This window comes from Etheostoma spectabile, chromosome 13 (genome assembly GCF_008692095.1).
Source record: "Etheostoma spectabile isolate EspeVRDwgs_2016 chromosome 13, UIUC_Espe_1.0, whole genome shotgun sequence".
Classification (NCBI taxonomy): Eukaryota; Metazoa; Chordata; class Actinopteri; order Perciformes; family Percidae; genus Etheostoma; species Etheostoma spectabile.
In genome coordinates, this window is record NC_045745.1 from 30,081,142 (window position 1) to 30,091,390 (window position 10,249).

At 41.4% G+C, this 10,249-nt stretch overlaps 2 protein-coding genes across 3 annotated transcripts in view; both read left to right on the forward strand.

Annotated features, from left to right (window-relative positions):
- tmem164 (transmembrane protein 164) overlaps positions 1-5,915 on the forward strand; it is a 27,267-nt gene extending 21,352 nt beyond the window's left edge. For both annotated transcript variants that reach the window (XM_032532730.1, XM_032532731.1), the window contains 3 exons: positions 639-717; positions 2,864-2,964; positions 4,537-5,915. In XM_032532730.1, the coding sequence (XP_032388621.1) occupies positions 639-717; positions 2,864-2,964; positions 4,537-4,743 (387 nt within the window). In that variant the 3' untranslated portion in view covers positions 4,744-5,915. The remainder of the gene's footprint in view (positions 1-638; positions 718-2,863; positions 2,965-4,536) is intronic.
- Positions 5,916-7,173: 1,258 nt separating this feature from the next.
- Positions 7,174-7,563, forward strand: LOC116700905 (putative uncharacterized protein FLJ45035). Its single transcript, XM_032534350.1, has one exon. It carries the CDS (start codon positions 7,174-7,176, stop codon positions 7,561-7,563), a length of 390 nt encoding a protein of 129 aa, XP_032390241.1.
- The last annotated feature ends 2,686 nt before the right edge of the window (positions 7,564-10,249 follow it).

Below are 10,249 nucleotides of genomic sequence, written 5' to 3' on the forward strand. Positions count from 1 at the left end.
TTTCTTTAAATTTGGATGTTTTATTCAATTTATAGCATTCAAAAAACTTTTTCTTTTTTAATAAAAGACCATTGAAAAAAAGTGACTAAAATGTCCAACAAAGCTTCAAAAACTTAGCCTTAGACTTCTCTTTATTAATCCTTTTGGAATGACTTCCGCAAGGAAATTGAAATTTCCAACATCCGTTTTAGCAAGAAATACGGTATAGATGACAGTATAGAGATAACAATAATAACAGTAATAATAATAATAATAATAATAATAATAATAATAATAACATTTGGCTGTAAAGACGTGGAGAAAACAACCCCCACAAACCTTTTCAAAGGCACAGTAACAATTCACAAAAACATCAGGGGGAAAAGCAACAACGGTTTTGAACGAGACAACTTCAATTTTGACCCAGAAAAACAAAAAGTGGCACGTTTGCCGGGGAGACAACACAAGGGTTAATGCTGCTGTTACACAGTACATCAGAGCACTGCACACACACAGGGCAGGACGTCCGACACTGGCTCTTATGTTCAAAAGTAAATGCTCGGATACTTCTTCTTTACCTCATCATAAAATTATGGAGCTCAGAAATGAAATGTCTGCTTGATGTGGCGTGCTAACCGTTGAGATGGTTCTGTCTTCAGCTACCGTTTGAGAAGGAGATCTACTACATCCAGCACTCCATGCTCTACCTGGTGCCTCTCTACCTTTTCAGGAAAGGAGGTAGGTGTTGAGCTTTCGTAATTACAGCCACGCACGCTGCATTCACAGTGACACTAGAGCCGGACCGATATTATTGGCCGATATTAGACATTTCCCAAAATATCCGTATCGGCATTTACAGTGGTGTGAAAAAGTATTTGCCCCCTTCCTCATTTCCTGTTCCTTTGCATGTTTGTCACACTTAAGTGTTTCGGAACATCAAACCAATTTAAACAATAGTCAAGGACAACACAAGTAAACACAAAATGCAATTTGTAAATGAAGGTGTTTATTATTAAAGGTGAAAAAAAAAAAATCCAAACCATCATGGCCCTGGTGAAAAAGTGATTGCCCCTAAACCTAATAACTGGTTGGGCCACCCTTAGCAGCAACAACTGCAACCAGCGTTTGCGAAACGTGCAATGAGGCTTTTACAGCGTCCTGGAGGAATTTTGGCCCACTTATCTTTGCAGAATTGTCCTAATTCAGTTACATTAGAGGGTTTTCGAGCATGAACGGCCTTTTTAAAGTCATACCACAACATTCACATAGGATTCAGGTCAGGAATTTGGCTAGGCCACTCCAAAGTCTTCATTTGTTTTTCTTCAGCCATTCGGTGGTGGACTTGCTGGGGTGTTTAGGTCATGTCCTGCTGCAGAACCCAAGTTCGTCAGCTTGAGTACACGAACAGATGGTCGGACATTCTCCTTCAGGATCTCTTGGTAGACAGCAGAATTCATAGTTCCTACACGGCAAGTCTTCCAGGTCCTGAAGCAGCAAAACAGCCCCAGACCATCACAATACCACCACATATTTTATGTTGGTATAATGTTCTTTTTATGGAATGCAGTTTTCCTTCTACGCCAGATATACTTGGACACACACCTTCCAAGAGTTAACTTTTGTCTCATCGGTCCACAGAATGTTGTCCAAAAGTCTTGGGGATCATCAAGATGTGTGGGAGAAATTGAGACGAGCTTGATGTTCTTTTCTCAGCAGTGGTTTTCTCCTTGGAACTTGCCATGCAGGCCATTTTTGCCCAGTTTTCCTGATGGTGGAGGCATGAACGCTGACCTTAACTGAGGCAAGTGAGGCCTGCAGTTCTTTGGACGTTGTTGTGGGGTCTTTTGTGACCTCGTTTAGTGAGAACTCATAAATAACTACAAATAAGTATTGTTAGGGAAATCTGTTTCATGTTTTGTTACGCGTTTCTGGATTTAAAAAATATATATATCGGCCGATATATCGGATTTTCAATCAACCAAATATTTGTATCGGTCTTCAAAATCCTTTATCGGTCGGGCTCTAACTGACAGCCACCATGAACTACCTTTCATGCGCCGACCATGCAGGGCTGTAACGACCTGATCTTTTAATCCTTGGATGGATTCCCTTTTTGTCGATGATGTTTGAGTTGCCGTAGATACCTGCCTAAGTCTTTGTCTGTTTAACCGGGGTGGCTGTTACTGCTCACATCAGCTACACAGTAATGTTTTTTTTTTTGTTTTTTTTTAGCAACCACCTTTTGTTCTTTCTTGTGACAACACAAAGGCATGTCTGCATAAATTGATAACCGGATTCTGCAGATTTGCACATGCACGCACAGTAACCGCTGTCAAGCTGCCCTCAGAGTCACTCAGTGGCTAAATGCATGAAGACAGAAAGTGTACTGTGCAGCTCCCAGGTGCAAATGTGATGCAGGAAGTTGGTGGAAAAGAAACCACTCCAATTCCAATAACAGGTTTCATCCACAAGGTTGGGAGCTTTCCAAAACGTAGATCTCATTCGAAGTCAGGTAAATGTCAGATACATCTGAGGCCTAGCACAGTAATCATACCTTTCATTGTGTATTAGTAATGCAACAATGGAGCTGCAGAAAAAGGCAGTTTTTATTGTTCTAGGTACACTAATATAATCATTACACATGTAATATCTTCCCCTGGTCGTACTCTTAGCAAATGCCGGCAGTGGGGAAACAGGAAAAGCCAGTTTGACACCACATCCTCCTGTAGTGTGGTTGCAGGGTGTTCCATCTGTTGGCTCGACTGCCATGTTGCAAATGCTCAAACGCAGGGAAGCGAAGGGTTAGGTTGCCAGATAAAACTTTTATCAATCCCGAAGGGATAATTTGCTCAGCCACGAGTTTTACGAGTGTTTCTTTTTGCAGGTGTGTACAAGCCCGAGCCTCTGGGGGACATGTGGTGGGCGCTGCTGTCCAACGGCCTCCTGTTCCTCTACCACTTCCTCTTCTTGCAGGTCCTCGGCCTGGTAAGATGGAGCCCTCTGCTGGCCGTTACACAATACTTCACTGTCCAATGCACATACAAACACACACACAAAAACACACACAAACACACACACACGCACACACACACACCGTTTGTTCCACTGGTTTCATTTACAAGGAGAATGAGAAGTCATTTCTTCAGACAAAGACATAAAAAGCAATACAATTGTGCTTCAAAATATGATGTAGGCTGAAATGTGACAACAACAAAAAATGAAAAAGTGGTGTTGAATCTCACAACTTGTGCTTATTACACACCCTTCTCACAATTTAGGCTGCAACTTGTGATTGTTTTCCTGATTAATCGACCAGTTGTTTGGACTGTAATGTCAGAAATTGGTGAAAAGGTTGATCAGTCGATCCTCAAATGTCTCGTTTTGTTCCAAAACTTAAAGATATGCAGTTTACTGTCACAGAGGAGTGAAGAAAATATTAAACATTCACATTAAAGAAGCTAGAATCAGCCTTGAAAGTTTGTGAATTTGGGGGGGGAGGGGATTCAAGGCTTTAAAAGTTTTTGAAAATAGGAATAAATCATTGTTGATCACAAACAAAAAGAAAATAGAAATAAACAGACATGGGTCATTGAAAGAACCCAAATGTATTTCTTTTTGTATTTCCTTTACTTAACATCAGTCAATAGGCTACGTATTGTTTTGCTGTGTTAGAGAATTAAAGAAACGACACGGTCTGCCGTCACGGCAACACAGCAAAATTGATCAGTGTTCACTCATTCATCTCGAATTTTAATATTTGATCTGTGTCTCAAACGTGCGTCCTTTTTAATTTGGGCCGGTAACGTCCATAAAGAGTTGCTGGATTGGATTTTTAAGAAGGTGTTTAAGACCTGTTTAATATATTTAGTCCTTTTACTGAAATGCATCCAGGTTCCATGTTTTATTTCTAGATACGTCAGTTTTCCTGTGTTTTGCTTCTTTATTCTCATGATTTTATTTTTTATAACTCAAAGTCTCATTTCTGCAGCTGGTTACGTCAAAATGACTATCCTGTTCAAAGACATTTGCAATTATGTTGTGCACTCGCTGTACATTGAAAACAGAGGCAGCAGCACGAGTGAGTCACGTTGAGTTGAATACCAACTAGAAGTATAAATTAGATTTAGTATACGGACAAATCTAAACTGTCATGACAGCGAAGCGACTGCACTGGTTTGCATAATGTCAGAGGGAGTGTTTTTTCCCACCCTCTGCAGATATTATGTAATCATAAAAACTCTTAAAATCTATAGAAGTCTGAATACGGCTTAGATGGAAACAAATGCAATCATCCGTACTAAAATGAAGTGAATCCTTCAGCATGCTGTCAGATAATGAGTCCTGGAGGATTTACAGGCCCTGAACTCATCCCTCAGTCAGTTTAGTGATAGTGGGAGCAGAGGTGAATGATTATTAAGATGTGTAAATGAACAGTGAAGTCAGCCATGCCATTTGCCGAAAAATCCTCATTATCCCACTGGGTAGTACTTCATATTGTGATTGCTATTAGCATCATATCAGGACCGACTCAACCTGCCTGTCTCCGTCCTCTCCCAGGCGACTGAGGTCAACCTGAACAACATGCTGTGCCCGGCCGTGTCCGATCCCTTTTACGGGCCTTGGTACCGGGTGTGGGCGACGGGCCACCAGACGCTGCTGACCCTGGCGCACGGGAAGGTCCTCACACTCCTCTCGCAACACACGGGCTCCGTGTGCAGATGGCTGCCGGACATGCTTCGACTGCGCAGCAAGAAGGTCGACTGAATGTCCACGAGGAAGCACACGGACCTAGCCTTTCATTCCAAATGCCTGCTTTTCATGGATTTTTTTGTTTGTTTTTTTTGTTTTCAAAATCCACATTTTAAAGCATCTTTTAAGACTCCCCATCCGATTTACTGAAACAAGTGGGAACTTCAGGGTGAATCAATGTGTCATTTTAGTGTTGTTGTTGGCTTGCATACATACAGACCTTGCATGTACAAACATAATAGGCATTTTAGGGCTGGTAGTTAGCCTTGTGGAGTTGGGCCGACTTCACCTTTTTTTTTTTCTTTCTTCCTTTTGGAATACAGTTTTCCAGGGACATGTAAGTGAATTGGTGGGGAGATTTCTCAAGCTGCCTTTTTGTAAATGTAAAGTTTTAAGGGCCGGAAATAAGAAACATGTCAATAGTGATCTGCAGTTGTTATACTTCCAGGTCATTACGTAGTAGTTATGCAAGGTCATATGTTAGTGGCTAAAGCTGCCATTTTGTTTGTCTCAAGTGCGTTTTAAAACAGATTGTGAATGTCAGCTGTTGTAAAAGTCCTTGCTTGTTTTTAGTCAGTTTTTTGTTTGTCATGTATGATCACCTTTCAGTGTTGTCATGACTGAAAATGGAAAGTTATTTATGGCGTCCCTCTGTTCCCACTTTACTACACACATGTACAGGGTATGAACGCATTATTAGCAGCCTCATCTGCGTTTCTGTCTCCAGCCCGTTCAGATCATTCCAGTTGTGATAATCAGGGGACATGGGGACATGGGGACAAACTGCGTGCTAAGATTCACAGTGCTGTATGAGGATTGATGGATGGATGGATACACCGGGGTGGTGTTATTACCTCTGCCAAGGAGGTTATGTTTTTTTATTTTGTTTTGATATTGGACCATATTAATATAAACTTCAGTGTGTCGTTGGAATGAATGCGATGTTTGCCGAGAGAGATCTTGTCAAAATATGTATCTCGGCTGGAATTGCACCATGACACTTGCGAGGCATTCTGGGGCTTATTTACTGGCAAGCCTGTCAAAAGAAAGGAGTTGGAATATGGTATATATCATTGTATTACTGTAGCATATACTGTACTTCACTGTAAAGAAGGGATGAGACAAACTTTTGTATTACTATGGGTTTGAGTATGTACTGTATCGACAATAAAAGGGATTTAAGTTGAGCAAAGTTAGCATTTCTTTCTTTTCTAACCAAGTTCTGGATGTATTTTTAAAACATGTATCTGACTATATAACACCTTTTTGTACAGATAAAACAAACAAGATATAAAATGTTCATTTCTGAGCTTTGTTGGTGCTTGTACAGTAAGGTGATTTTGGTACCTCTGGACAGAGCTAGCAGATTTATAGTCTTCATGCTAAGCTAGCCGGCTGCTAGCTTCATATTCACCAAACAGTTATGAGTGCTATTCGTTTCCTCATCAGAGTCTCACCAAGAAAGCAAATAAGCTTATTTCCCAAAAATATAGGTCCTCTCAGTTCAGCACACCACATAACTACTGAAGCCAAGTTGCTGCCTGACTCAAGGACTTGTAATAAATGTCTGGGTGTATTGTCCTCTGTCTCCGCAGCCTGATGAGGTTTCTAGTGTCCAACATGCAGCGAGCTCTTTCCAGGTAAATCCCCGGCCCTGTGTACCAAAGGCTGCTTCAGTTTCTGTTGTGATACTGTAGGTAACAGAAAACAATGGGGAACCCGCTAAGAAACAAGAAGCCCTCAACTGCAAATGTAGCGTCCATTCCACATCAACCACAGCCCGACCCCAAAAAACATGGTGGATAATGCTAACTAACACTAGCTTAATTAAACGTCACATCTTTGGCAGAAAAAACAGTTTTAATCAAAGATTTTTTTTACATAGCACAATCTTGATTTTATGTTTTTACTGAAACTACTGTTCATATCTAGTTTGCTCCTATCAAACTTACTAGAGTGAATAAGAAAGCAGGTGGACTATCTATTTTGTTTAATGACTCACTCCAATACAAGCGGATATCTTATAGAAATGTTGCTTTTTTTTTTAATATGTTTTTTTTTTTTCGCCGAGTTCCTCTTCTCGAGCTATTATGTTTTTATAAAGCACTGAATGGTTCAGGGCCAAAATCCATTTTTGAGCTGCTGCTACTCTATGAACCACCCAGACCTCAGGTCAACTGGGACAGCTCTGCTTTTCTGTCCCCGGACACACGGAGACGCAGCGTTCAGTTTCTATGCTCCACATATCTGAAACAAACTTGCAAGAAACTGCAGGTCCGCTGCAACGCTGTTTCTTTATACCAAGGTTGAAGACCTTTTCTTTGACGCTGGCTTCTATTAAATCAAGTACAGTAATTGTTCATTTATTAGGCTCAACACCCTGCTGTGCCCTACTATGCCCTGCAATGGGCTGCTAAGCCCTATTATGCCCGTCTATGCCCCACAATGCCCTGCTATGCCCCACAACGCCCTGCTATGCCGTACTATGCCCCGCTACTTCCTGCTATGCCCCACAATGCCCTGCTATGCCCCACAACGCCCTGCTATGCCGTACTATGCCCCGCTACTTCCTGCTATGCCTTACAATGCTCTGCTATGGCCCACAACACCCTACTGTTCCCCCCAACACCCTGCTATGCTCCAATATGTCCCACAACGCCCTTCTATGCCCTACTATGCCCAGCTGCGGCCTGCTATGCCCTGCAACACCCTATGACCTGCTATGCCCCACAATGCTCTACTATGTCCTGCAACACCCTGCTATGCCCCACAATGCTCTACTATGCCCTGCAACACCCTGCTATGACCTGCTATGCCCCACTAAGCCCCTCTTAGCCCCACTATGCCCTGAACTTCTACAACTATAATTGGTTTGTCATTATTCCACTATCTCTATTGTTACTTACACTGTTCATCATTCCAACTGCAATAATTGTCAGGAATCTATACATCTGTATCAGTGACTGTGTCCCAAGTGGCAGCGACAGATGCTGCCCACAAGGAGCCTGGGTCTGTCCATGGTTTCTGCCTAAAAGGAGGCCTTTCCTCGCCCCCGTTGCACCTAATGCTTGCTCGTGGGGAATGGTTGGGGGTTTGTAAACGATAGTGTAGTCCAGACCTACCTCAATTGGAATTACAGTAAATTGAATTACACTGCAGTGTAACATTTACTCTTGGATTTCATACCTGTCTTTTTCTATTTTAGCTTGTTTTTATGTTCTGTTCTCTTTAATGAATGTTTTTAATTTTTTAAGTGCTCTTAAATGTTTTATGTAAAGCCGTTTGAATTGCCCTGGTGCCAAAATGTGCTATATACTGTAAATAAAGTTGTTTTGCCCTGGCTCTGTGACTCAGGCCAGACCAGCACCTCGTCATCACAGACGGTCAATCTGCAACCACCACGGCGGCTGCAAAGAGGGTGGAGGAGGATTGAGAGGAGAAATGTGTTCCAGTGCTCGTTGTAGATGCAGAAACACACAGCACAGGGAAACACTGGGTGTAAAATGAACTTGACAATTGTTATTTGAGAGTAGATTATAAGGCAACAGAGAAGCATGGTCACTCACCTGGTGTTGTAGTTCTCTTGGCTTCAGCGTGACTAACAGCCAGTCCCTTGGTCGACACAGGCACGATCACTGCTCCGGGTAATGGAATATATACAGCTGACACATTTTGTAACCCAAATGGAAAGACAATAGAAATGCCTGGTGATGTAGAGTGACTTGAATCGAAATTTTCAAATGTACTTGATGGAGTTACTGCTTTTACCACAGCAGGTCCAGGTCCACGGAGGCCCAGAGGCAGAGTAAACAGCTGCTTAGATTTGATCTCAGGCCATCCGCTGGGTTCATGTGTGGTGCTTTAACACAGGCAGCGAACTGAACCATTTAACTCTCTCTGAGCACATAGGGCCCCGAATATCATGTTACTGGAAGCAAATTATTTTCAGACTTCACCTCACTTGGTGCTGAGCACTTTCAGCGGAGGAACTGGCCGAGCATGTCTCTGAGATCCTTCTCCTTATTACAGTCACAGCTCCTCACAAGCTACGGTATGAGTGCAGCTCAACGCAGACATAGGTACCAGTACACATAGACAGAAAGTTAAAAAAAAGACAGGAATGGTCCATTAAGCACTGTTAAAAAATCTAAAAGCAAATTTTGGTTTAATAAATTCTAAAATGTTAGATTAATGCAGTGGTGGAAGAAGTATTCAGATCCTTTACTTTGGTAAAAGTACTAATACCACACTGTAAAAACACTGTTACAAGTAAAAGTCCTGCATTTCAAATCTCAAAGTGGCTTAATGTAACTTTGAGTTTGAAGAGGTAGTGTTTTTACCACAGCCGCTGTCGTAAATGTCTACGAGTTAGCGTTACCGGAAGATCATATATTTGTGTTTGATGAATTGCTCAGACAGATAATAATTCATTTACAATAAGAGAATATGTTACAGATGCATCGTTGCATTTCAAGGGTTGCACAAGATGACTTAGCCTACTTTGGATGTATGGGGAGTTAAACCAGGTGTCACGGTCACCGTGTCAACCAACCAACGTAATAATAACTCAGATTTATATAGCGCATTTCATAAAACCCAGGGACGCTTTACGCAACTAAAGGGGGAAAGAAAATAGGCCAACACAAACACTGACTGGAAGGAATAAAACGTCCGCGCTAAGTGGAAAGGGGGTGTAATTTAATGTTGGCTACTGACCTACAACCACATCGCACATTTATTTTATGAATGAAACAGACATATTACATACCTGAGGGCCAATTCAGGGATTGGTTTTGAATCATTTACAATCCAAACAATTACTATGTATTTACATAGTCGTCATAGTAGTCTATTCAACATTAGCATTTGTTATGAATGTTATCACATACATTTTAAAACATAGCATTAAAAAAAAACAATACAGCCATTAAGACAGAGCTGCGCTTTGAGTTAAATGCTAATGTCAGCATGCTAACATGCTCACAATGACCATGCTAACATGCTTATGTTAAGCAGGGAATGTTCACCATCTTACTTTAGCGTGTTAGCAATTTGCTAATTAGACTCACATGTGGCACATATCTGTAAATGGCCTAAGTTACTACATTGACTATAGGCCAGTAAGCAGTGGGGATTTAGATTTGCTAATATGTTTATGTTTCATGTTAAGACTATTTCAATTTTTTTTTTAAACCTTCAAATATTAACTTGGAGGCGACCCCTGCATTGACTCTTGAGGACACCATGGGGGTCCCGGACCCCCTGTTGAAGACCCCTGCCATAGCCCATCAGTAGTCAAATGCTGAAACACAGAAATACTGCGTGGGTGGATGTGTGTGTGCTGAAAGAAAATCGAATGACACACGTTCTCTTTTCAGTAGATTTTTTTTATTTTTTTATTGAATAAATGATTTTAAAAGGTAATAACAATGTTTAAAACTACATTATCTTCACATCCATTGCTTACATACTCCGATAACCCATCTATATATATTCTTTCAACCCTCCCCACACTTTTTTT